Source organism: Calonectris borealis, chromosome 6 (assembly GCF_964195595.1).
Source record: "Calonectris borealis chromosome 6, bCalBor7.hap1.2, whole genome shotgun sequence".
In the NCBI taxonomy this organism is placed as follows: Eukaryota; Metazoa; Chordata; class Aves; order Procellariiformes; family Procellariidae; genus Calonectris; species Calonectris borealis.
The window spans coordinates 29,893,783-29,920,257 of NC_134317.1; the positions used below are offsets into that span (position 1 = coordinate 29,893,783).

General features: G+C 38.8%; 2 protein-coding genes across 3 annotated transcripts; one reads left to right on the top strand and one right to left on the bottom strand.

The window, feature by feature from the left end:
- Positions 1–2,044: 2,044 nt before the first annotated feature.
- MDH1B (malate dehydrogenase 1B) lies at positions 2,045–12,206 on the bottom strand. The gene is made up of 10 exons (XM_075153448.1): positions 12,115–12,206; positions 11,542–11,654; positions 10,440–10,574; positions 10,135–10,277; positions 8,952–9,454; positions 7,725–7,866; positions 6,580–6,743; positions 5,789–5,928; positions 5,080–5,164; positions 2,045–3,368 (listed from the first exon to the last, which is right to left on the bottom strand). The coding sequence occupies exons 1-9, from the start codon at positions 12,134–12,136 to the stop codon at positions 5,096–5,098; spliced, it is 1,431 nt and encodes a 476-aa protein (XP_075009549.1). The 5' UTR covers positions 12,137–12,206; the 3' UTR covers positions 2,045–3,368; positions 5,080–5,095.
- On the top strand, positions 12,199–25,102 carry FASTKD2 (FAST kinase domains 2). 2 transcript variants are annotated; one of them, XM_075153446.1, is made up of 12 exons: positions 12,199–12,291; positions 13,038–13,830; positions 14,246–14,349; positions 15,851–15,959; positions 17,510–17,633; positions 19,878–20,017; positions 20,323–20,495; positions 20,886–21,049; positions 22,063–22,284; positions 23,208–23,292; positions 24,378–24,492; positions 24,955–25,102. In XM_075153446.1, exons 2-12 carry the CDS (start codon positions 13,147–13,149, stop codon positions 25,072–25,074), a joined length of 2,040 nt encoding a protein of 679 aa, XP_075009547.1. In that variant the 5' UTR covers positions 12,199–12,291; positions 13,038–13,146; the 3' UTR covers positions 25,075–25,102. The 2 variants fall into 2 exon arrangements, with proteins under 2 accessions (XP_075009547.1, XP_075009548.1); XM_075153447.1 differs by lacking the exon at positions 12,199–12,291 and adding an exon at positions 12,649–12,696.
- The last annotated feature ends 1,373 nt before the right edge of the window (positions 25,103–26,475 follow it).

The window sequence follows — 26,475 nt, forward strand, 5'->3', positions numbered from 1 at the left end:
CATGGTCCCAAAGTTAAGTAAGTTTATGTGTTTTACCGAACTGGCTGTCATTGTGCAACATCATACCCATAAACCCTCCCTCCAAAAAGTTATGAAAGGCATTATTAAACTCTGTGGAGAGTCCAGATCTTGACTGCAGTAGGACTGCTTGGGTGAAATGAACAGGATCTACTTCAGTGTTAGCACATCTACTTTATAATGAACATCATATGAAAGTAGAAGCAGCATCTGCCGGCCAAAACATAAAATCTGAACTAACTCTGCTCATTGATACACTATTTCAGCCAGTGTGTTGTATTTCAGCTACGTGTGCCCTATGTTAATAATTAAAAACACTTCCACAAAACAAAAAAGAATTTTAAAATTAATTACAAATGTACAGGAAATAAATTTTTACGATTATAAACTCTGATCCCGTTAACACAAATACCGTTATGTGCAGAACAAGAGTAGCCTTATTCTTGAATCCTATTGGAATGTGCAAGAGAAGTAACGTTTGATTACATATATGTATTTTGTCTGCCTATACAGGTTCTCAGAATATGTACTTTAGCAAATAAAATACATTTTTAAACGTGTTACATAATTAAGTTAAAGTACAGAGAAAAACAAACCAGATCAAGTAAGGCAGAAATCTCCTAATAGATCAATTGACTTGATCACAGAGGCCTTCCTTCTTTTGAAATTAGACAACATATGATCAACATTTTAAATATGCATAAAATAAACCACAATTACTTTTGTTTCTTGTGAACGGTGAAAACATTCTACGTTGTGTTCAAAGGTCAAAATTATTGTCTCCTCTTAAATACAGTAATGGCACTTACCTTTCTCTCAGCTACTTACTAAAGGCCCAGAAGTCAGACAACACAGCCAGAGAAGTCCAGTAGTTTTATAGCATTTAAAAGTTGACTTCAAGAGACAGTTCTAAAGGTTTTGCTTTTAAATGAATGCTGTTCACAACAAATGCCTGGCAAAGGCCCAGATCAAAGTATCAGGTAATTGTCTAAGCAAGTCAAAACAGAGAACACTAATTAATTAGTAATAAATATCCTGAATTATTAAAGCTAAAACTTTTTTCATCTTTGTTTCAAAGCAATTTTTTCTTATGGTTGGAGTGCAATATTTCTAAATTGAGGGGCCTTTACTAAGCATCTCCCAGTTGCTGAGAAACTATAGAGACTGTTGCTATAGAGACTGAAAACGAGGTGGAAGCTGGCACAGTAACGCAGAAAGCACAGCATGCTGTAACAAACGGTGCAACTACAAAGAGGAAAAATAGTAAGTCCTGGTGGTAACGTCCTAGAGTAAGAATTGTTCAGACCAACCAGAAAGCTTACACACTCTTCAGTACACCCCAATGCTAGAGCTTATGCAGAATATAGATAACATTTGTAAGACACATATATTTATCTTAAGGACCTTTTCCATAAATTTTGCCACAGTTACTCTAACACCCAGGTAGTAGGATTCATCAATGCTATGAATATCCTCCATACATAGCATTACTCAGAAACTTGTGAGAAAATGTGTACCCGAAATTACTTATTACATACAGAAAACCCAAAATTAGTGATGACTAAGTCTATCATTGTGTTACAACTGTAACCAACTTTGAATATATTATCATATTTTAGCTTTCCTGTAATTTTTATTCTTTCTTTCTCTCCTAAGCAAAAGCTAGGAAAAGAAACTTTAGTTTCCATTCTATTATGCTTCCATGAGGAAAGACCTGAATTTCCCTGCAGGCCACTGGGCAAATCTAATTAGAATAATTTAGGATACAAGAGACATTCAAGACATTTGTTTTGTCTTTCTCCTCCCAACCTTTGAGAAGAAATTCTTTGCCTGCAGTTTTCAGGTAGTGACTCAGAAGTCCAGGAAGCCTGCAGAAACAGTTAATTTCCTTCTCATTAACAGCTGCACAGCGTTGGTGCTTGAATTGCAGTCTGTTGGAACTACTACCTCCACAGTTAGAATAAAAAAATTCAAAGAGTAAAAGACTGCCAAATCATATTCTATATAGAAAAAAACAAACGTAAATACACATTAGAGAAGCTAACTTTTCCTCTCCTGTCTTGGAGAAGGAGCTATGGAACAAATGAGGCAGTTTGTAAAGACTACTGGTAGCATCCTTCCCTCCTATGCTCTCTTGAGACATCTGCCTCCAGGTGCTCCTCAGAGACTCAGCCAATTTTCTGTGCATACACTACTAGAAACTAATTCCCTGGAGACCACTTCCTTATGAAATGAATGATTCCTAACCACTTTCTTCAAGACTTTTTACAACACCTACCTCTACAATTCCCATGTGAACTCTTCCATGAAGATACTTGTAACAGGGATATCTCAGTTCCTGTAGATGTTGCTTCTCCCATACACATATCACATAAGAAACTACACTCTTCCAACTCCCTGGTGATACCCCAGCTTTCTGAGCTTCTCTTTCTAATACCAGTGAGACACCCCTCCTCATTCTGTCCACATCAGCTGATAAATAACAAATAAACTCCTCTTGGTTTCCTCATGTAAGAAGAAGTCTACCCCCATTCAGAGCTTGAAACTCCACTTGAACAGAAATAATGAATTTATTCCAACTGTATGTATCTGATTCAAAGAACAGGAAACTTTTTATTTTGCTTTAAACACTCACATCTGATAAAAAATTAGCAAGTACAATAATATTTCATTTAACACAGTCTCCATCTTTTAAGACACCAAACACATGCAAGTGAAAGTGGTTCCTCAACAACCCTGTTTAGACAAGGACTTAATTAATTGCATGTTTGACTTAAAACATATGAGTAGTCCCTATGAAACTCATAAAATAAATAAAAAACATGGAGACAAAAATGATCTTGTCACTAAGGAGATGCATGCAGTTAAATTTTTGTGTTAAAAATCAATTTTGCCTGAGAATATACATTCTTACAAGTATTGTGTTTCATTACATCTGAAACAAGAACTTGGAGTTATAAAACTGCTACTTTACATGTGACATTCTTGCTCAAAATTGTCTTAATATGAACATTTTAGACATTAAAAGATGTTTTTGGAACGGTTTATTGGTCTGAAGAAATAATTTGTTGGATGTAAATGAAATCCTAGACTCATTAAAGTCAGTAGGAATTTTGCTTTGGTCTCCAGATTAAGAATGTTATATTCACACTGGTTTTGAAATATTTTTCTGCCTACAGATTTCCAGGTTTTTGATGAGGAAGATACTGTAAAAGCTATGACAATGTTTAGCCTTTCTTTGTAGTTTGCCCTTTTGAGCAATGGAAACATTGTTTTAGTATGGGAATTTTCAGCATTTTCTCCTCCAGACAACTCTGGCTAAAGTGAGCCAGTGGGCAAGGTTTCCATCTCTGTAAAAAAAGCAAAAACAGCACAAATTTTTGCCAACCTCCTAAAATATTTACACATGCAAGGAGATAAGCAGGGCACTTAGGTAATCCTTGAATAGTATGGCACTTGATACTAATCTCACAAGAGTAGGCCACAACTAAGCAGTTAACTGCTAGCAGTGGAAAGGCCCTCTGCTTAGTGTTTAAAGCAGCCACAAGATGAATGGGACAGCTCTACTGAAAAGCAGTGGCATACAAGTAGAGAGCAGACAGGGAAGGATACTCCTGTCTAATTGGGAATCTCCTGTCTGGGTTAATCAAGGTCATGATTAGTGGAATAATGAAACTCTGCATTTATCAAGAAAATCTTACTGTGTCTTTAGTCCTTTCCTGAGAAACAAGCATGGATAACCGAAAGGCTTATGTGCTCACTAAAGGCCCTGGGCATCAAGCTCCAAATAGTTTCCCCATTCTTCAGCCTGCCCTTAATGCAGAAGAACAGCTCATAGTATGGTAAATGCTGATATAAAAGTACTGGAAAGAATTTGAAGGAAGGAAGAAAGAAAACTAACTAGCGAAAATGCCCGTAGGACCTAGAAGTAGAAAGAAATGGCTAGAGTATTGGGAAAGTGCAGGGATTTGGGAACCTGAGAATAGGGAAAAAGTGAGAAAACAACAATATAACACGCTTTAAAGTTCATCTGTTCTTATTTTGATGAATGATTCTTCTTTCCTTTATATAATCTCAAGAGGACAGAGAACTTGAAAAGCAAAATAGGTAGGAAAAGCAGCACAGAAAGACTTGGGAGAAGATGTGTTTTTTTTATTCTGCAGGGGAAAAGTAGGTTGTGGATTCAGGGGATTTTTGCCATAGCAGTATCACATAGCCTATAGATTTCCCACATGCTCCTAAATATTAGGAAGGGATATTGGAGTTATTCTATAGATTTTTAGTTGAAATTTCTCACACTATTGTGCATTTAAAAAAACTAAGTCATGATAAACTTGGTGTGTCATTAACAAACAAAGCAAAATGGCTTAATAATTTATAATGTAGGGAGCTCTAAAAGATCTTTCATCTATTGTAATTGGAAGAAGTGGCAGATGTGACTGCCACTTATCGAGATTGCCTTCTCTATGTTAAGTAGGAATATGTCTTTTTTTAGCTTACTGTCTTTGGGTGTCTCAATCTTTTCTTCTTCTGACTGGCTTATAGACTAAAGATATTGAATTAACTGTTTGGTACTGTAACAAACAGAAAAATGAGAAGTTTGAGTTCCAATCTGCAGTACTTTTTTCTCTGTTAGAAATTAAACTCATTATTTCTAGATAGTAAAGAATAGTAAAATATAGTAAAGAATAGCTTCAAAAACATATAGTAGAATATATGGTGAAAGTGCTTTTCTAATAATAGTTACTTGGGTTAAAAAGATTTTATATTTACTAATAATCTAAGATAAAATGTGTCATGCTAAATGCTAAGCTTTTATATTCATGATCTGTGAATGACACAATAGAAACTTATCAAAACAAGGTTGCTACCACGCAGGCTTGCCCTTCCTATCACCATGTCCCAGGCATGGTCAGGATACATCAGACAAGTACTTGTTATTTATGTTCCTTCCTGAAGGATTTTATATCCATTTTAAATGAAAGGGACATAAAATAAGAATCCATTGCTTAAATTCTCACTTAAAACTTGATATCATCTTTTATGGGGAGAAAAACCCACCTTGACGCAAATATTTTTAACTAGTGATTTTATCAGCTCCATATGGATGCATTTCTTCTATTTCATTTAGTGCAATGAGCTTTTCCTGTATGGAAAAAAACAGTTTTAGTATCACCCATTCTTTTCATCCACTGTAATTTCTAGCATAAACTGAAGATGACAAAATCTGATTGAAGCTAGAATGTAGAGTTTGGGACCAGTCTTTTTATTTTTTTTTTAATATTTAGTCAAATTAAATTCTTTTTGTCTCACTAAGTGACAAGAAGTTCATGATGCAACTACGATTTTGTATTTTCTGAAAAATCCCCAATTCTAGTAAAATCTGGCCTTCATTCATGCAGAGTCACAGCCATAAGGATCCTAAAAGATATACTCTGAATACCACACAAGCAAAATCAACATCATCAGCACAGAAATTAAATTAAAGCTAATATTTCTGTTTTGCACAAAGCCTGAGAACTTGGGGGTGCAAATTCTACACTTACATTGTAAACTTATTTTATCGTCTCTTTTTTGGGCAACATAACAGTCATCTGTTCATTTCAATATATAAAGGCTACCTTACACTTATAAATACCTGGCATTTATCATGCATGCGTGCAGTTTGTATGTCTAATATTTGGAGTAAAGGTCTCAGTATTCAAAGTTATATCGCAGAGTACCCATAGGTGGCAGAATGGGCATACTATTAGATACAAGAAATCATCACCTGAATCAGCTCATGGGCTAAGCGTCCCAGAACTTCTTGGGTTGTTTCATTGATTTCTAATTCTGTCATGACTTCCCAATTTCCATTCTGGAACCTCACTGGCATAGAGAAGACAATCCCTTCAGGAATGCAAAATTGTCCTGAAGAAGAGGGAAAAAAGGCCCAAACATATTATTTCTCATTAAAAAACACATCCTCACCAGTGTCAAGATTAAGTCCTACAGACTTGCAAAAGTGTGCAACTGTAAGATCTTAGTATAAATGGAGACTGCCTTTTTCAGTGTACAGTTCAAAGACTAAAGAGTTCCCCTTTTACTGTAACTTTGTATTTTAGTTAGATGTACATGTAACAATTTTACATCTTAAAAAAGGGGAAAAAATTCAATTTTTTATTTCATACAAGGGTTAAATGGCTGTTGTGAAACATTCCATTTATTGGTCCCCATAATTACACAAGAAGAACATGCTTTTATAGCTTAGGCTCCAAGAACTATAAAGAGTCCTTGCGCAAAACACATACACCAGAAACGCATTTAAACTAAAAGACTAAGAGACAATCTGCAACAAGACAATATTGACCTAAGAGATATGTGTAAGAAGTGAGTATCAAATCTCTGGAGAGCAAAATTGCTTAGATCTGGAGGTTCTTATGCTGAAACAGACTCTCAGCCTCCCATTATATCATGATTTGTTTTACAAGTTTTTATTAAGTTAAGAATCTTGATTAAAAAATAACAGTATAAATACTGGGGAAAGCTACAATAGAATATGTGAAGCAAAAGTAGATTTACCTTCAGTAAGTATTCCCACAGAAACGATCTCCCCAGGAGGAGAGCCATGATACCAGTATCTCAGTACAGTGGCCACTGCATGAGCAGGTAACATTCCTAGACAATGACAGATCCGGGAACGCAGTGAACTCTGTGCAGATAGAAATTCTGAATGGATCCATTCACTACCAACAAAAAAAGGAGAAAAAAAAAAAGAAGGAAGAAAAAACTAAGATGACTGCAGGAAGAGTAGTTTTTTAGAGGAAAAAAGAACTAAACCTGAGGGAAGAAAATAGTCGAAACTTACTCAAACTTCACTGCTGAAGGCAAGGCACTTAAAGATAGAAAAAAACAGGGTTTAATAGAAAGTGGCTCAAAAGGTAACAAAAAGCACTACTTATCTATGAAAGTTAGGTCATTTACTCAAGTCATAACCTCTATTATTATTATTTAATATATTACCGTCTTATGTGAGAACCCAGCCATGACCCATAATACCCCTGTGCCAGGCACAGTACAAGTACAGAACAAAAGAAATGTCTGCTGTCCAGTAAACGCTAGGTTTAGACCAGAGGGGGAGCTCCATATAGCCAGGCCTGCGTGCATGTCACATCTGCCCTCTCACTCCACCCATCCTTTCTCTGCTACTTCTCTTTCCACAAGAAGCTACCTAGCTACCAAGTCACCTTTTTACATATGTTAACAAATAAATGGTCTATTTTGGGAAACTGACAACATTAGTGAGATCAGGCCATATGTTCGATGGAATTCAGTACAACAGGTACTTCAAGATCCAGATATATGTTTAGTATTATTTCAAAGCTTCTTCATGCATACTAGACATCTAAGTCACTATCTGGACCTTCATTACTTCTTATTGGCTGCTTGTGGTATGATAGAAAAGAAACACATTTAATATGTAGGAAAACATAGTTATAAACAAAGTTGGCAGGAGAGTCAGAACTATGTATAGCATTAGGCACTACTCAACTTCTTTTGCAGACTGAGTACTTCAACTTAAGTTTTCCTTTATGTACAGTGTTAGTCAGTAAAGACAAATCTTGGAAACAAAAACCTTTCTTGATGTTTATTACACAGTTCAGATAAATGTGGATTAAAAGCAGCTATTTAGTTTTACTTCAAGAAAAAAAATATCTGTACTGTACCTATCATAAATCATATTCAACAAAGGACGTGGAAAATTAGCTGGGCCCCAAATAGCACAGTCATATCCATAAAGTTTTGCATGTGACAAATCGATGTAATTACAGCCAGTAATATTGCCCCAAACAATCACATCTTTAACTCCTGTAAAAAGGAAAGTAGATTAATGAAGAGATAGACAAATACTTTCACAATGTAGGCTGGACTAGATGACCTTCAGAAGTCCCTTTCAAGATGAACTATTCTTCAATTCAGTGTCCTGCCTTGATAGCAGAAATGATTTGATCTGAAAAATGCAACAAGGTTCTCCATAACTTACGAAACCTCATCACAAGCTGAAAAAGGAACTTTAATTTATATCATGTTATTGTACATAATAGACAAAACATAGTAAATACATAGCTGTTAAAAAACAAAACAAATCATATTGCAAACATACAGCAACATTCCTTTTAAAATCCTGTAAACACAAATACAGAATGCCTAACAGTAAAAAAATAATTAAAAAAAAAAAAATCTACCTGCTTTGGTGCAAAAGGAATTTCTCAAATAACCTGCTGATAGGTTATGCAGCCTATTTACTTACTTTTCTATTTTATTAGGCTCCAAAATATCTAGACTTGTCATTGATGAGCAGTTCCTACCCTGCAACATTGAAAGAATCCTGATGCTGAGCAGGCTGTTGGACCACACCTTTGCTATGCAGTGCAGAACCATGCAAATATAGCCAACCTATAACAATTGACCTGAGAAAGAAAGCTACTTAGCCCAGAAATAATACTAACGCAGTTCCACTATACTCTCATAATCTGCACAGCGGTATGTGTCATGTTTATTCACAGCTAGTTTGTGTGTCTCCAAAATAACAATGTGCTGCAGAGTGCAAATGCCATCTTGAAGTCCTAGTTCCTGATCGGCAACACAGCTCAGTCCTTCTTAGTATATTTCCAGCATGAAATACACGCCAGAATGGCAGGGCTGCATCCAAGAGTTAGCAAAAGAATTGACATTCATGGGATCAGGCACAGATCCAGATAGCGGTAAGCACAGAGAACTGTAGCACCTGCTAGTGACACCCTGGCATTCTGTACAGCCATGTAATTCAGTGGGTGCACCATGTACTTGCATTTCTGCACGCACATCAGCAGTGTTCTGCAATGAAATATGTACTCTCGAAGGTGTCCATCCACTGAATTCCCCAAATGCTACCAGAACACATAAATATTCACCTGCTGCATTCATATTCAGCTTCCTGGCCAGCATGGCTTTAGCTGCACTTTCCCAGGATGTCGCAACGGCAATGACATTTTCAGGCTTAATCGACTGGCCGTATGTCATAATCATCAAAGCCTTAAGGTTTACAAAGGTTTTTCCTGATGAAATTATTCTGACCCCCCTCTTGGCATTCTTCTCAATCAGGGGAGCATACACTTGACAGATCTCACTCACTTCTCTGATGTAGTTCTCAAGGGATTGGGCTTCACGGTTTAAGAGGACATCATCAAGAACAATGATAATATCGGCTTGAATAAAAGCCTCATCTATTTCAGTGTGCTCTGAAATACTGCGGAGGAGTGGGAACGCCATGTCTTCAGCTTCCATTACAATACCGCAAAGAACATCCTTAAACTGGTCAGTGTCAAGCAAATGGATACTGATTTCTGTGGTCATCCCAAACACTTCTCCATTGGCCAACAGAGGGATCAGCTGATAACAGATTGAAGCTGAGGCACTAATAAGAGAAGGATATAGAAAAATTATAGTTAACCATTAACGACTGTTTGTTTGGAAGTATTACATAAATAAACAGAAAGATCTTTCTTTTGTATTTGATTATATTTAAATAGATCATTAGTTTGGATCCTTTATTGCTCTTTCTGTTATTTTAACAGGTTAAAAATTAAAACAGTTGGGTCCTCCTTTCATTTGAAGGTTTTTCCAGCCTATACATTTCAGGAGATACTGGCACTTAAAAATTGGTGTCTTTAAAGAACCGCAATATTTTTAAGGTGCGCTGTTAGGAATACCAGAAATACAGAAATTTCTAAAGCTAGAACTGCAAGAGAGTCTTTACTTATTTAAATATTTCCAAAAACATTTAATGCAAGATAGTTGCACTACAAAATTCCTAGCTTATTTTGTAAATACTTGCTTTTCCCTAAGGTGGTCTGGGGTCTAAATGTTGCCTGTTCACATCCCTCACTTAAACTGGTGCAAGATGTAACGAAAGTAGAAATAATTTCTGAATTATATACTGAATACTCGTAGTGAGGGGCACAGAATCTAATTCAAATCAGCAAATTACAGGGATTCGTGTATAACTTCAGATGGTTACACCTGTTATATGTGATAGGAAAAAATGGATTCTTCTGAAGCCGCGTGAAACTTCATAGATATTCTTTTTACTCTCACCTGGTGATCCAGATCTGCAAAGGCTTGATAAGACTTTTAATCTCTTCCTCCTCTTTTTCAACTGCAATATGCGCCTGCAGGTTCTCCTCAGCAATGTCTAACATTTCCTCACTCAACATCTTTGAGGTGATGCCATAATAGTGCTAAGAACAAAAAGGGTCATCTCTAATCAAATGACAGCCTAAACACAGCAAGGTAACATTAGAAAGGATAGTTTTATTTTACATTTGTGGGAGCAATAAAGAACAACAATGTTACAAGAAAATGTAAAACATGGGTTTACAGTATTAAAGGCAGCTCATTACCTGAGCATATTCCAGAAAATCATTAACTCCTCCCAGAAGCAGACCCTTCCCTCCACGGTCCAACAGTTCTCTCCAAATGATAGGAGACTGTCTGTGTTCCCATCCATTCATTTCACAAATGTCATGAAGCCACTGCTAATGTAAACATCCCCGCCAAAAGGTTTTAATACTTTTTCACATTTGATAACACTTAAATGTTACAGCTATAAACATTCTTATTATTTCTTCTCAGTACATAATTACAAGGTGCTTCACAACTTAAGTACCAGTGTTCACAAAATGGAGGAGTAACACAAAGCAAGGCATGTTGATACACTGTGATACCTCAGCAAAAGAGCAACAGGTCTTACTTCTGCTTGATTTTACTGCTGTAATTTTGCTCAATTATCTTAGCAGTACTAAAGATAGCAAAGTTGTGAAGCAACGAGTAATCTGAGGATCCCTATTTAGCTGCAGAAGGTAAGTAAGCTGCAGCGGTTAATTGCTATTCACTTAATGGAATTACTTGGCTGAGGTGTGAAGCAAAAGATAAGAGGTAATAAACATCTAGGGATAGTACTGCCTATCTCATGAAGTAATACTGCAATTTTTTCAGTTCCTTATAGGAACTACAGTGTGGACATGGCAACATGTTCTACAACAAAAGTACTCAGAAAGGCCCATCCACGTTGTAAACAAATACGTGAGATTTAATTTCATACTTCCATTGTAATTCAAAGCCCTTGAATGCCAGAAATGTTCTTGACAAGTAACAACTCTGAAGGCACATGCAATCACAGTTTACAAAGATTTACAGGCTGAGCAGCCATTTATACATAATAAAAAAACAATAAACTTGAACTTCTTACTGACAAAACACAGCTTTAGGCTGGCCCTCGTTTTGTGCCTATCTTCTGTTGTAAGACTCACGAGAATGCCAGTCTGTCACAACGTTCAAATCTTTCCTCTGGCTGGCTCTTATAGCCAAAGCTGCTTCTGTAGCACCTCTACCCACATAGCAAAACGCTAGTACAGAACAAGAAGAGGCATACTACAGAGAAGCATATTCCTTGCTTTGTAGAGCACTGGGGCTCAACAAACGACTTGACTTACAATCCCTTACCTCCCATTTGTCAGGGTGCTGAGTGATCTTGTGAACCCTGAAGTCTGGCAAGTTAGTCTGGAGATAGTCAGCCAGGAGTTCAGCTTTGGCATAGTGAGGGCAGTTTGCCTTACCTGTGAACACAGCAACAACACTGCAAATGGAAGATTTTGTGACATTGACTGATAAGGGCTTAACAGGCCAAAAGTTTTTTAATTGTTCCGATTCAAAAAGAGTCTTTTGTAACCAGCATCCCATGAGTTCCCAGAAAGTAACAGGAACAAGCATATGAGCCAGCAAAGAGAGGATAATTTCGGAGGCGAAACAGTCTCTTCAGCCAGCGTTTAAGGGGCTGAGGAGGCCGCCCCGGGGAGGACAGCAGCAGAGAGAGGCAGAAGCCTGACCGACAGAATAAGACGGGGAGAAGGCTGACTTGGGAACACCGGAGGCAGCGCGCCGTACGGACATCGCTCTCCGAAGAGACTAAAAGAGCGAACAGGAAAGTTACGAAGCCCGCAGAGAGGAGCGGCGCTACCGGCACAGGCAGGCTGCCGCCGGCGGCCGCCCGCCGCTCGCTGCGCCGCGGTGCCTCACCTGCCACCACCACCTTGGCCATGCGCGCGGCACCCTCCAACGGCCGCTTCAGCGTTGCGCAGCAACGCGCCGCGCGCTACGGTGGTTTGTCCCTCGGCCCGCGCCGTCCCTCTCGCGAGGCCCGCCGAGAGCGCGCGGAGAAGGGAGCCCGGGTGTCATGGCGCCGCCGTGTGCGAGGTAACGGCTACCGGGCGGCGGGGATCTGGTGCGCGACCCGCCCGTCCCTTCCCGGCGCGGCTGAGGCGGGCAGCGGGCGGCCCGGCCCGGCCCGGCGGGATCCCCCGCCGTTGCGCCGGGTGTTCCGAGCCGGTGCGGAGCCGCCGAAAGGCCTTTGTCGCCTTGGCGCCGGGCCGCGGGCCTACGCCAGGGGCAGCGTACCCCCGAGCAGCGTTCCCAGCGCCTGCAGAAAGCGAGCCCGAAGCCGAGAGGCTTTGCCCCGCCTGGTGCCCCCCGCCCTGGGACTGTGCCCGCGGGTGTGCCGCGGCCGCCGGGCAGGCGGGTCGGCTGTGGGATGGCGGCGGGAGGCTGGGACGGGCTGTTTGTGGCCGCAGCCGGGCAGGATTCTGTTACGCGGAGCTGAAGGTTGGCAGTGACCCACCAGAGCCCTGTCAGGAATCGCGCCTGCTTGGAGAAACGTCAGTTAGGAAAAGACTCTCCCTCCCGGCATAGTTTTTGGTTAAAACGGCAAAGAGAAAAAACAGTTGACCCCCAGGATGAGTAAGCCTTGTGTTGAGATGTTTGACTGAAGCGTAGGAGACCCAGTAAAAGTCCCTCTGCAAATCACTTTCCAGGGATCTTTTTCCAAATCTTTTTTGTTTTTTTTTTTTTTTCCCTCCTGTGAAAGATGTGCATAGATTTGGCAATTGAAACTTCAGGAATTGAAAGTCTGGTAACTAATTGATGATTTTCAATTGTTTTTACAGATAAGTGATCCTATGCAGTTTCTCCAGGACTGTTTCCACAGATAGAATTTCATCGGATCCCTTACTTTGAGTTGGCATTTTCAAATCTATTCATGAGACATTATTAAAAATGAATAATAAAATAAGTTATTTGTTAAATACTGTTAGGTGCATGCATAGGTGCAATTCTGTGCTCACTCCCAAATCTTCAGCCACAACAAGAAAACACATTTTATGGATTGGCAGATACAAGGGTCCCCTGGAAAATGGGAACTTCAGGAAATTATTTTTAAATATTTGTCCTTCTCTGCATGGATCATCTCTTCGATTTCTATCTCAGAAGACAGATGTTTTTAGCACAGGTGCTAAAATACAAACAGAGAAGAGTACAGAGCCTTTGGTGAGTGAGGAGGCTCCCCAAAGCTCTGTGGAACTTGAAAAGTTAGATGATTCTGGGAGCTTCAAAGTGAAGCACGTAATGGATCATAGTGAACCGTTCTTTGATAGTCTGCAGAAATGTACCTGTCCTTGCGATGCACTGGACTTGGCTTCAGAGTCTGCTGTTTCCATTAAGCACTTCACAAACTGTTTAACTACAGTATGGAGGCTCTTCAAAAACCTGTCCGAAGACCAGCAGCGTTACGAGAAGCAGCTGATCTTTGAGCACCCAGCTTTTGTTAACCTTTGTCAGCAGCTGCTGCGGGACTCCAGAAGGATGACGCGGGGTGACCTGGTGTTCAGCCTGCATGCTGTGGTGAACCTAGGCGTTCCTCAGAACACTCTCCTAGTCCAGACTTTGGTGAGAGTGTGCCAAGTAAGTCTCAAAATCCCTCTTCTCCTAAGTTGGGGCTGAAGCCTCAGGCTAATTCTAGGAGGCTGTGCAACATCAGAGAGAGTTGGGTTACGTCCCTGGTTTAGTCTGATGTTCCATGGAAACAGGGCTCCCATAGTTAATTTGTGTGTACTTCTAATTTTCTTCATTTTTGAAACCACTGCCTGATTTCAGACAGATTTAACAGAGAGGAGAAATCTCAAAAATCATTACCCTTTTCAAATCAACTAAATTTGACTGATGTGAGACCTTGCAGGTCACTGCAGAATTAAAGCTTATGAATTGACTTCTGGGGGCAAGGAGAAGACTGCAGGTACAGATTGAGAGTGGTAGGTTTTTCTTTTCTGGAACTTTTACTGGTCTGAAGTAATCTGATGTTGTGAAAACTCTTTAACAGGAGAAGCTCAATCAACTTGATAATCGATGTATCTCAGTTTTGGCAACTACTTTAGCAGGGCTGGATAAAGACAAGAATGTGAGCGCTCTTCAAGCTGGATTACAGTGAGAAAAATATATCTTTTACATGTTCTTCATATTTAAATGTTGTTTGAATATATGTCTTTTAGAAATCATGGAGGGAATGTCTGCGCATAAAAGACATACAGTGGTTTTAGGACTTAAATGGTCACATGTGATAACAGCTGTACAAGACAGTGATTTTTGGCATTGTCTTTACAGTTTCAAGCAAAAAGGCTTCCAACGGCAAAGGGTGCTAGACTGCTCTGCAGGAGATTCATACTCTGACTGCAGCTCCACCACTATGTTTTTTTTGTGATGTTGATCAAGTCACTTCACATATCTATGCCTCTGTTTTACCCATGTGTATAAAGGAGGTAATGAGACTAGCTTACTTTGTGAAGTGTTTTGATTTGTCATGATGAAAAATGCTGTTTAACAGCCAGGGAATATTTTCTTTTAATTTCGTAAGTAAAAATTAAGATGAAGACAAGTTTAGACTTCATCTGTGCATCCAGCAAGGCCTTCTGTGTAGTGCTTTATCAGAATAACTTCTTTGGCTATAGTGATTTTTTTCTGGGCCAATGAGATTTATGTGGTAACCAATCTGCTCATTCCCATGAGATTGTTTCTACTGAGGCTGTCACAAAACTTGCCACGGATTTGTACTTTTGGTCCTGTGTGAGGTCCTGCTTTGAGAAGGTGGATGTGTTAGTGATACGCAAAAAACAGGTTCTCCTGGAAGCTCAGGTACACAGTTCTTGTAGGTTGGCAGAAAGCAGGAGATCCACCTACAGCTCTTTCTGTCTTGATGTCTGGAGCTCTTGCCCATTTGCAGGAAGCCGCATCTGCGGGGATGAATTTCAGAGCAGTGCACTGCCTTAGAAAGTGACACTTCATATTTTTGTAGCTGTGCAGGTATATTTAAGGGTGATTCAGGCATAACAATTACAATACCTCCCTCTGAGCCAGAAAAGGAGGTGCTGGGAATGCAGAACTCCTTCATCTTGTGCTTATGATCCCTCTGTGTTATGATATCCCCTTCTGTTCCTGCAGCCCACAGCACTACTTGTTTGGTTTTTTCCTCTTGTTGTCAGTGTCTGTCCCCAAGTTTCCTAGCTGTTTCAGAACTTGCCTGCACATAGATGATTCTATGACAAAAATGTGCAATTTTTTTTTTTTTTCTGCTGAAGAGTGTTAATTCCTTGAGCACTCACGTCTGCACAGTCACAGACTGCATGTGCAGTGTGGTCAGGTGTCCCTGCTGTTAATGTATCAGCAACAACACTCATCTATCAGGATAACATTAAGAAAGCATATATAATTATTTCCATGTGCAAAATATCTGTGCTGTAGCTACCTCATGTAGAGTTAAGCCAGCCTTGTAAAAAAGGTGGTGGGAGAGGAGCAGGGAACTACAGCTTTAACGTGGGAGTACATCAGTGAGGGAGGATGGGGGTTCCTACCTGTTTCTGCTGAAATGAGAAAAGCTCTATCAAACAGTTACTCTCTCTAGCTCAAGGTCTTGTGTGTGTTTCTTCATCAGATTACTAGTGGAGCAACGCCTTCCAAGTATCAGAGACATCTTTATACTGCAAAACCTGATGAAATGCGTAGGAGAAGATGCTCCAGTTTTTCTGAAAAAGAAATTAGAGGTACATGTAGTTGGAGGCTCATTTTTACTTCCACAAAGCCTGTGCTCTTGCATTGTTTATAAATTGTGTATGGTTCTTTCCAGACACTCAAAGAGAAAATGTAATAGAAAGGTTAACTGCATTTGCTGTATGTATCATAGTCCAGCTATATCTGTAGGAAGAACTTGAATTTGGAGGCTGGGAATATCCCACTATGAAAGGGGGCAGAAAGCAATGGAGATGGTACAAAAGGAATTGAGTCAGAAAAATAGCAGTGCCCCCACGTCTTGTTTGGGTTGGCCACATGATATTTCATAGAAGCACTTACAGGCTGTTCGCTGATTCCCTTGCCCAGCTTGTGGCTGGAAGACGAGAAGACAGAAAACTAGTCTGTGATGGGGCTGTGTCTAATAATGGTACGGGACTAGAGGACTGGTGGGAGTGAGATGCCAGGAGAACTCACCTCGCTCATGGCCTTATCTTTCTGTGTATCTGAAAGGTCCCCTGGGAAATACAGTGGTTGGGAGCAGGCTGTAGGTTTTATGGCAGGGCGTACTGGGTTTCGTCCCCTGATTTAAAGACACTTTTTGAAACCTTCTTTCAAACAGGGCCTGCAAGTGTGTTTTCATCACATAGCTGAAGGGCTCTGAGGTCAGAATTTGTAATAGCATTCATGAGGAAGTGGGGAAAGATACTAGTGATGGGAAGCGGGGCAAGAATAGAGCAGTGCAGGGGGCTCATGCAATGTGTTAGATGTAAGTAAATCGTAAACCCTTGGACAAGGTACCACTTTTTACAAGATGGTGAGAAACTGGCTGAAGATGTGGTGGAAACTGAGAGGAAAATAACATTTCCACTTGTTAACTGAAGGGAGCTCTTAATTTTCTGAGCCTACAGGGTGCTATTTTTAATACTGTATAATTTCTGTTGTAGACACATTTTGTATTTAACCTTTGATATGCATGCAGTAAGAATATTGTATTTTAATAGCCAATATACTCTGTAGTCTCTTTTTTACTGTCATTTATATCAATCTGATTACTGCTTCGATAAATGAAGTCTCTTTTGTGGCATCAGAGTTGACCTGTGCCTCAGTCTACATTTGTAGCTGGGTGTTTGTATTAAAGATACGCCACTCGTTGTGCTATTGGATCATTTTGAAGGCTTACAGCTTTCACGCACATCCAAAAGAGTAATTGGAGTACTATTAAATAAGTCAACTGTGCCGATTATATTTCTGCTACTTTTTTAATAGTTGGTAGAAGATACATATTCACAGTATTTGGAAATGAGCTTTACTGAGACTTCTTTCTTTTAAAAAAAAATATAAAGGCAAATTGCTGGGAACTTACATAGTCACACGGCTCTAGAACACTTGATCTGCTATAATTGTTTATTAAGAAATTGAGAGTAGTTACTTTATGGTTTTGCTGTTTGTTCCTCCTTTTTCTTTCATATAAGTCTGAACAGGCTGAGGAATTTGGGAAGGTTTTGGTGAAAATGCCTTCACCAGAAAGCAGTGATAATATACCTGAAGAATGAAGGATTTAATAAACTCTAATTCACTTTAGATGGCAGTTTTGAAAGAGATAGACCATCTGACTTTCCCGAATGCTCTGCGTGTGTTTTTGGCTCTTGTTGCAATGAATTACTGTTCCATTCCAATCCTGAATGCCTGCAGTAAAAAGATCCAGGGTAAGAAAAAAATATGTTTATTAAATTTCCCTTCCTTATACCAAATTCTTCCTAATTACTGTCTCATCTCCCTTTTCTGATTTCCTTTAAAACTCAGGAAACATCTTTATTTTACAGGATATTATAGTAATGTGGAGCCATTTGACAAGCAGAAAGACAGAAAATTACTGATCAGTAAAGACAGCAAATAGCTCTTGTCATCTCTGCCCTTCTTAACATTTACCTGAATTACATATTTTTCTTTGCATTTTTCTGTATGCAGAATTTAGGAAAAAGAATTGAATCTAGCAAGAAAAAATGGATTTCAGATAAACTTTTAAAACAAATCTGAATTGGAAGTGGATATCTTACAGGATGGGTTGGTGGATTAGTTGATAAACTAAAGGGAACATAGTGTTTCCCTGATTAACTGGATTTAATTATTGAATGCTGCTTAATAACTGACCACAAAAATAAACGAAAGCTAATGCTTTTACTTCTCTCCATACCTTTACAATACATTTCTTAAGTATATCTGGTCAGTATGTATTGATTCACATTTAAAATATATATGAATTTGGGTCTAAAAAACCATTAAGATAGCAAAATAGCATTCTTAACATAATTGAACCAGGAGTGTTTGGGCTGCTTGTACAGCCTTTATTTGTCCTGGTTGTTTGTGTGTGTTAGGATACAGTCTTTAATTATACATACTGACTTCTCCCATAGGACTTTCACCACACTCAGTTCGCAGGCTAGATGGCATACACAGAGTGAGCAGCTACTCGGTACTTTTTTCTGCATTTTTTTAGTGCATGTTCTCAATTCACATGTTGCACATCGTGCAAATGATGCTCTGGGGACAGTGTGATTAATTTCTGGACAGAAATGACCCCTATCAGAGGCTGGAGATAGAATAGGAAGAGGAGGGAGGGGCACACTTTGGGGACCACGGGGCAAAGGAATTCTTCAGCAGGTTTTCCAGGTCTTGTGCTGGGGCTGTCAAGAAAGTAGCCCCCTCTCCCATATCTGGGGACCTGATGAGAATTGTAATAACTCTGTACTTCATACGTACTTACTGAGTTAATTTTTGCAGCAGCAAGGGAGTGACCCAGTGGTGATACTCATTTCCTAATTATGCAGGAGAGAGATTAAGGTCAAAGTGTCCAGTAATAAGAGATTCCGTTAGCCTGTTTACTTTAAGAATACCTAGCATTACAAATCACTTTATTTGATGCACAGCTCTCACTGGCTTCAGTCACAGTTGTCAGCACTCAGCTGACTCAAAAAATGAGGTAACAGTGTTTTATGCTAAGCCTGGAAAATCACTGAGCACAACTCAGAGGAGTTAAATTCAGTTATTTTCCTGCTATCCTCTTGAGTCGTCTGGCAGAGGAAAAGATAAAGTCTAGTTTTGATGGGTGCTGATTCTACTACTGTAACTATGCTCTTTTCTCTTGCAGTCCTGTCTTTTATGGCATGTATGCCCCTCATTGCAGCAAACAAAGCGGGATGTTCAAGAGAGAGCATTGTTCTTCGGTACTTAATCTTTTTCATCTCAGGAGTAGGTCCATCTTGTGTGACAAATGAAGCAGCAGTCCTGTGCAGAAGTCTGTTGTTATCTGGCACTCAATCTGTGTCATCACGCTCATATGCCAGGAGGTTACATTATAGTTCCATGTTTTCCAGTTTGGCATACATTAATGCTTTAGTGCTTGACAGCCTTTAGTGCTTTTTAGACATAGATTAATATTTGTGGTTTCTTGCCGTTTTGTAAAAACCAACTGGGGAAAAAAAATGTAAATTTCATCATGTGCTAATATCTGATTAATCAGTAGCTCCACCTCTTTGTTACTCCCTCAGCTGACGTGGTGAAGTGGACAGCCCAAACGCTCAATCAGTACTAAAGGGGCTAGCCTGAGGGTTTCTATGCTGAATGCAGGGAGGTGCGAAAATCAAGAATTCTGGAAGGGAAGATGTTCTGGGAACACAGTCTTTTTCCTTCTTTTGTTGATTTGTCCCCTTTTGCTGATTTATCCCTTCTAGCTTGATCTTGACTCAAATTGGTTTCTTCTACCTCTCTGTTTCTTCATGTGTTTTAGCTCAGTTGACTTTGCCTAGCTAGTCTTGGTCTGTTCCACAGTTCCTTATCTGATTTTTTTTTTCCCCCTCCTCCATCCCTTAGCCAAACTGTTCCCACAATGTCTCCAAGCTACAGCTCCCGTTGCTTTGTATCACTTGTCCTTTTTTGCTCTTCTGTTACAGAGAATGTCCATGATGCTCCATTTCGGCAGTTAATTCTCATTCTGGAAGCTTGTTACACTCTCCAGTACCGTAATGTAAAACTGTTTTCAGCATTAGCAGACTATGTTAATTCTACTGCCTGCCTTTGGGACAAAAGACAGGTGAGTTTGAGACGAAATAATTTATAGTGGTACTAGTAGAATATCTGGTGCTTTCCATCTTGCCTTTTTTGATGTTTGTGTTTGATCTTTGGAGAAGAGACTTTTTAGGAATACCGATCTGATGAAGTTGATACAGTTAAATTTTTAAAATGCTCTTCTATTTATTGATGAATAAAGAAATAAGAAATAAAAGGGGTGTTGCGGTTTGAAAAATTTGCTTTCAGTAAAAATGCCTTTTATGAAATCAACAAGTAGGATCCACTTTACTGAGTTTCTTAACCTTATAAAACTATATTTTCTTTTAGATTATCCTTTTTCTTTCTGCCTTCGAGACAGTTGGCTTTCAGCCTAGAGAGCTGATGGGTATTTTTGCAGAGAAGGTGACAGAAGACCCTGAATTCCTCAACTTGAAAAACCTTTTGGTTGTTCTCCGAGTGTATTCACGACTCAACTATGTTCCCAGAGGCCAAAAGCATCTGTAGGTTTTCATTTAGAATGCCTGATAATATGTTATGTAGTCATTATAGAGTAATGTATGGCAACTAGTATTTGATTTCAGTTGTGAAAGAGTTCATAATCCTGTTTTATTAATCTGTAAGGTAAATTTGCCGTGTCTTTTCACATTTTTTCTACATAGGATTTTTTCTCCGTAGTTGAAAATGGAGACCTTGGTTCTAGACTGATCAGGCTACTAAATCTGTTGATAGGTAGCTGTATCCTGAAAGAAGAATCAAAAGCTAATGGTAGATTACACAACATATGATTATACAAGATAATAAAGGTTTCTAATTTGTACTTTTGTTTGAAATCTGTATTTTACATGGCCTTATTTGTGTATTTAGATACTTTTCTTCTGCTTTTGGTTAAGGTTTTTTGAGACTCTTCATAGCTGCTTGAATAAGTACCTCCCTCAGATTTCCAACACAGAACTGCTGAAGGCAGTGTATTCACTTTGCATCTTAGGATATCTTCCTCATCGTGCACTTGATGAGCTGCTGCAAAAGGACAGCAAGGATGAACTTCTACTGTCAGGTCAGGCCTTACTTTGTCATGTTCTTGTTTTAAAAGGGATAATCTGCCTCCATACATAATTTATTGTAATTGTGTTAAAAGTTTAGAAATTAAAGAATGCAAACATGATTAATATTAAATTTGAAGTCCTCAAGACAAGCCAGCATAGTGATGGTGATCTAAGTGATCTGTTTCTGCACTAGGGCATCAGGCTTATTGTCATGAGCCCCATGGTGGCAACAGTTTAATAATAGCACAAGGAGAGACGTGAATATGAGATTTGTGGAAATGATAGAAATGTGTAAGAGCCAGGGGTTCTATCTTCGACAGATGTTTAGGCATTTTTAAAAACACAGGAAGTCTTAACCTTTATAAACCAATTTTAGTACTTGAATCATGAGAAAAAAGGGTTTTTTGACTGCTCTGAGTTATAATGAGGGACTTGGAATGGTTTGTAGCAGAATTTGGTTTCCACATTACAATTGTCTACAGCCAGTAGAGTAGTTTAGCGGAGTAGAAATTCAGTGTAGAGTAAAACACTGTATCTTGCTGTTGAGCCTGCTGTGACTGAACCTGAAAGCTGTAAACCTGTAACTGCTTAGAGTTTGTGCAGCTTAGTACTCTTAAAGTACAGTTTCAAAATTATGGCCAAGTCTGATATCCCTTCTTTGTTTTATAAATAGCCTTCTAGATGTCTGGATTTTATAAATGGTTTTTATGCATGCTGTCTCATTCCCTGTTCTCCTTAAGTCTCCTGTAATAACTGATAGCATGCACAGAGCTGTGTACAGTAGAGGGGAAAGACTGGATAAATGGGCAGGTCCCAGCTGTAGACTTTAATATTATAGTGAATTGATGGTGTATATTTAACAATATCTTGAAGATACTCAATAATATTCAGTGAAAAAACAATTGGGTTTTGATTCCTGTATTGAAATTCATTTGCTCTGCCAGAACAGACTATAAATTATAATAAAATAAAAAATTCTGAGAGGTGATACATTGGATGTAATATTTTTTGTATCCTTTTTCAGATGATCTTTACAAAGAAAAAAAGGAAATGATGCTTCGCTGTGTGAAAGCATGTATGGAACTTGATAGCCCTTCCTTCACGAAGCCTGCATTTGTGCTGACTCAGAATTTCTCCTCATTAGTATCTCTTAATCTCAGAAGGGCTCGGGAGGCACTGATAGAACTTCTGGGAGATGAGAACATGTTTCGGCAAAATGTTCAGCTGCCGTATAAATATCATATTGGTATGAAGCCAAATTACTGTCATATTCTTTTTAATGTAGATTTATAATCCCCAAAATAATAAGGTGGTAATAAATTTGCGTAGGGTGCAAGTGATTAAAAGTGTAACACTTTAAAGACACGATCTTTCAACAAATGGTGTCCTTGGTTGGTGAGTCCACTTCCTAGGATGCTTCTGTTAAAGTATTTAAGTTAATTTACTAAAACTTTATGATTGCTCTTATTTACAAAACTGCTTTGGACTTGCTGTAAAGCATCAGTGAGCAGATGTTAATTGTACATAAATCCAATATGGCCAACTGTTTTAGAGAGTTGACACGTTAGTACTAAATCACATTAGAAACAAGCCAAACAGCAGCCTTCTTTTGTTCTCTGACACGTTTCTTCTCTGAAGCTCTGGCTGAGGTTTGGATTCTACTTTCATTTATGAAATAGGATATGACCTTCTTTTACAGGTGATGATTTCATAACATTCGGTTTCTTTTATATTTTGATACTGCTTATTTTTTTGCCAGCCACCCAGCTTACCAATTTTTCTGTATTTGTAATAATTTTCTTCCTAATTATTTCTAATGAGGAATCAGATTACAGGAAAATCTGAGTAGGTATGACAGACTGTGATCAAGACTAGTTTCTTTAAACTATGATTTCACTCCCATAAAGTTATATCTACCGTTTCCAAAAACAAACGTTTTTTTCTGGAGATGTGCAAGCTATAGCTGTTTATATTGGTTGCAGGAAGGGAAAAGCCATGAGTAATATGTAAATTATTAGAGAACAGCAGTTAGAAACAGAGCAGTGATGGTGTCTGTTAACTTTTTCAAATGAGCTGTTCATTTGAAAACAATTTGAACAATTAATGTTCAAATGAGAACATTAATTGTAACCTCTTGTAGTGTTAAATGTTTTATTGTTTTGTTTTCAGATTTTGAAATCAGAATGGATTCAGACAGAAAGAAAGTGCTCCCAATATCTGCAACAGATGATCATGTTGACTCAAGTGTTCAAAGGTGAATTTTTTGACTGCATATTTTTCCTAGCAAACTAGTTTTATTTGTATGTATTCCATCCAGTTACTTCTTTGGTTCACTGATTTGCAGAAGCAAAGTAGATTACCAACGTATTATTTGTGCTCACTGAAATATACAAAAATTGCCACGCCAGTTCAGGGCAACAACTCATCCAGCTCACTACCTTTTTCTAACAGAGGCTAAAACTTAACTTTTCAGAGAAAGAGGCATGAAACATCACAGTAATCTGATACTCTTGTAATGGATACAGGTTTTGAAGTATGACTGAAATCCCTTCCGAAAAATTGCTACATTATGGTTTTAAAATTCCAAGTATTTGTGTGTCCAGTTAAACATTCAGTTCTTCTCTTAAGTCTCTAAAATGTGCATCTCAATGGTATGTTATGGCAGTTAATTCAGCTGCTGAAATATAATTTGAATAAAAAGGATCATCATATCCACATTTTAGGTGATTAATTTAATCTTGTGTAGAAGAATGACCTCTCAGTAACTGAAGTGAGACATATATCATTTAAGTAACTTAAGTAGAATTGGGTAATACTTAACACTTGTGTGCTGGATCACTGCACAGCAATGTATTCTGTATAGTTTGCTTTTTGGGAAAAGGAGAGCTAGTGAGTTGTGTAACAGAAACTCACTGTCAGGCTTCCAAGACATTCAGCTTTCCTCACCCTTCCAGGTAGGTTTCTATGGCAGGAAGTAACTGATTCTGAATATTAGCAAAGGATCAAAGTAAATGCAGAAGCTGTCAAAATAATATAGAATTTTGAATGATGTATTTCCTTCTCATTGTGGGAGAAGTGGAGATCTAAGGACTTAATTCTGCCATAGGTATTTGGGTAGATGCTGGTACTTGTGTGAAGCTCATGGAAGAAGAGAGGGTCTAAATTACTTAAGTCTGGGTAAGGAAAAGGATAATGAAATTTGTGCAGTCCTGATATTTTTGCCTACCAGAAAGACAGCTATATATTCTGCAGTGTTAAAGGACGTCATTGAATCATTGTCTTAGAAATGCTTAGTCTGCGTTTGTACAATGGAGTCTTCCCTACTCTTCTTGGTTGTAGATTGGCTTTTCTCTTTGTTCCTCTGTCTGCCTTCTGTGTGGGTACAATGCACCCCCAAGGGAAGCTGGCAATGAAGAAGCGGCATCTAAATAAACTGGGCTATCATGTGATTCTGGTAAGAAGAGTCGTGCTATTCTGTCTGTTTCGGTCTTGTTATCAGCACAGTGATGAGTATTTTTGTTTGGTAGAACAGGCCTTGTAGGGAATGGTGAGCCTTCTCCAGAGTGGTAACTGTATATCACTTCTACTTAGAAGGTAGTGGTGCTGTCACTAGGGAGAAAGGACAGAGGAACTCTAAAAGACAAACTACCACTTATCATTATCAGCGAGATAAATATAATCATAGTTCAGCAAAAAAAAAAAAAAATCAAGCCACTGAATTGCTTTGTACCTAAAAAACCTATGTGACTTTGGCTTATTTCCCTGATTTTTATAAAATGAATGATTCAAGTCAACTTGTTTTCAAAATACAGCGACTCCCTATGGCCTTCCCATCACTAAGCGCTTGGTTTGTGGGACAGGGTAGTTTGCTAAAGACAATAAAACTAATGTACCCTTTCCTTTTCCTTTTTTCCAGGTCCTGAACAAGAAGTTTCAGGAAATGACAAAAGAAGATGCAGTTGAGTTTTTGAAAGGAAAAATTTATTCAGAAAATGCATTCCCTTTTTCTGAAGTGACTGTGCAGGATAATAATTAAAATAAACTAACAATTTTGGGTCTCCTGATGTCTCTTTTTCCTGTGTAATTAATGTAAGGTTTTAACGGAAGAGATAAGCAGCTTTATACACAACTGCCTACTCCAAAGTATTACAGATTGAGAAAAGTTTGTAAAGTGAACAATGTCTGCTGATAGCGGAAGTTTTCTTTTGTGAAGTGGGAGTGGTTTTTTTAGTGGAAGGAACTACTTAATTAATCCAAAAAGCATCCTGACATCTATTGCTGTTGAAATGTCTTAATTTTATCTTCATTTTGCTTCCCCTCTTCCATGCCCCATGTCAAATTTCTCTCTTCTCTTGAGCTCGGTCAGGGAAAGCAAGTGACTATTTCAAGTGCTATTGGAACCTGACCGACAAATATGCACTAGAAGGGTTACCCCCAACATCCCACCCCCACCATCACCTTCTTTATGCAGAACTATAGATGGTAAAGCAGTAAATAACTCAGCCTAGGGGGTATATTAAAAAATTCAAAGTTATGTGAAAAGTTTCTGAAGAAATCAATCTCACCCAGTTTTCAGAACTCCAGGCCAATAATGGTTCTATTAGCTATATGCTTTTTCTTTTAAACCTTTTGCTTCACTGCTACAGTAATAGATTGTGAGACTTCTCGCTACAAGAACAGAGGACTGGCATGTCTTTATAAACGGACTCTTGCTCTCTGTTTCTGATATTAGTGTTTCCACAACTATTTAAAGAGGTGTTGCAATACTCAGATTTGTTCATTACATACTGTGATGCATCTCCACTGGCCTGTTACGTAGTGGTGGAATTGATTATGCTGGCAGAGTCCTAAAGTTCAAAGCAGCTTTGGGCCTTTGAGCTGAAGGAGCAGAGAGAACTGGTACATCTTTTCTGGTCTTGGTAACATTTACTAGTAAAATCCATTTGTTGTGCTGGAGTTGCTGAAGTACTTAGTAAGAGCGTTGGAATGCTCAAAATACATACCTTTGCCAACAACAACACCTTGCTTGTTTCTGCGGTGTAACCAGATCTTCAGTCACAATTTTGCTGTACCATAGCCACAGCCCAATCGGCATGAAGGGAAACGGCAGGACTTGCTACAGTGACTGCGTGCTACCTAACGGTGGTGCCCTTGCTTCACTTGACAGGCTACAAGCACTACGTTCTTTGTCTTTCTGAAGTAGCGTGAACACATGGTTAAGATATTACAATGATGAGATAAAAAAGGTATGACAGTGACGAGATAAGGTGAAAAGAAACAATGTGCTTAAAAAAAATTCACTGCCCAACTTCTTGCAGAACATGTAGATAGAACATAGTTCACATTTATAAAGGAAACTGCAACCAAAGCAGCATTGTCACAGCAGTCCGGCGTAAAAAGCAGAGAGAGCTGTTCAGCATTTCAGTCTCTGAAATGC

Excerpts from the sequence above, each read along its gene's own strand:
- FASTKD2 (XM_075153446.1), top strand. The coding sequence starts at position 13,147 with ATGAATAATAAAATAAGTTATTTGTTAAATACTGTTAGGTGCATGCAT. Across the intron at positions 13,831-14,245 it reads CTTTGGTGAGAGTGTGCCAA|GAGAAGCTCAATCAACTTGA; the intron begins GTAAGTCTCAAA and ends ACTCTTTAACAG. Across the intron at positions 22,285-23,207 it reads GCCGTATAAATATCATATTG|ATTTTGAAATCAGAATGGAT; the intron begins GTATGAAGCCAA and ends TTTTGTTTTCAG.
- MDH1B (XM_075153448.1), bottom strand. The coding sequence starts at position 12,136 with ATGGCCAAGGTGGTGGTGGCAG. Across the intron at positions 10,278-10,439 it reads ATTTTCTGGAATATGCTCAG|CACTATTATGGCATCACCTC; the intron begins GTAATGAGCTGC and ends TTTTGTTCTTAG. Across the intron at positions 5,165-5,788 it reads TAGCCCATGAGCTGATTCAG|GAAAAGCTCATTGCACTAAA; the intron begins GTGATGATTTCT and ends TTTTCCATACAG.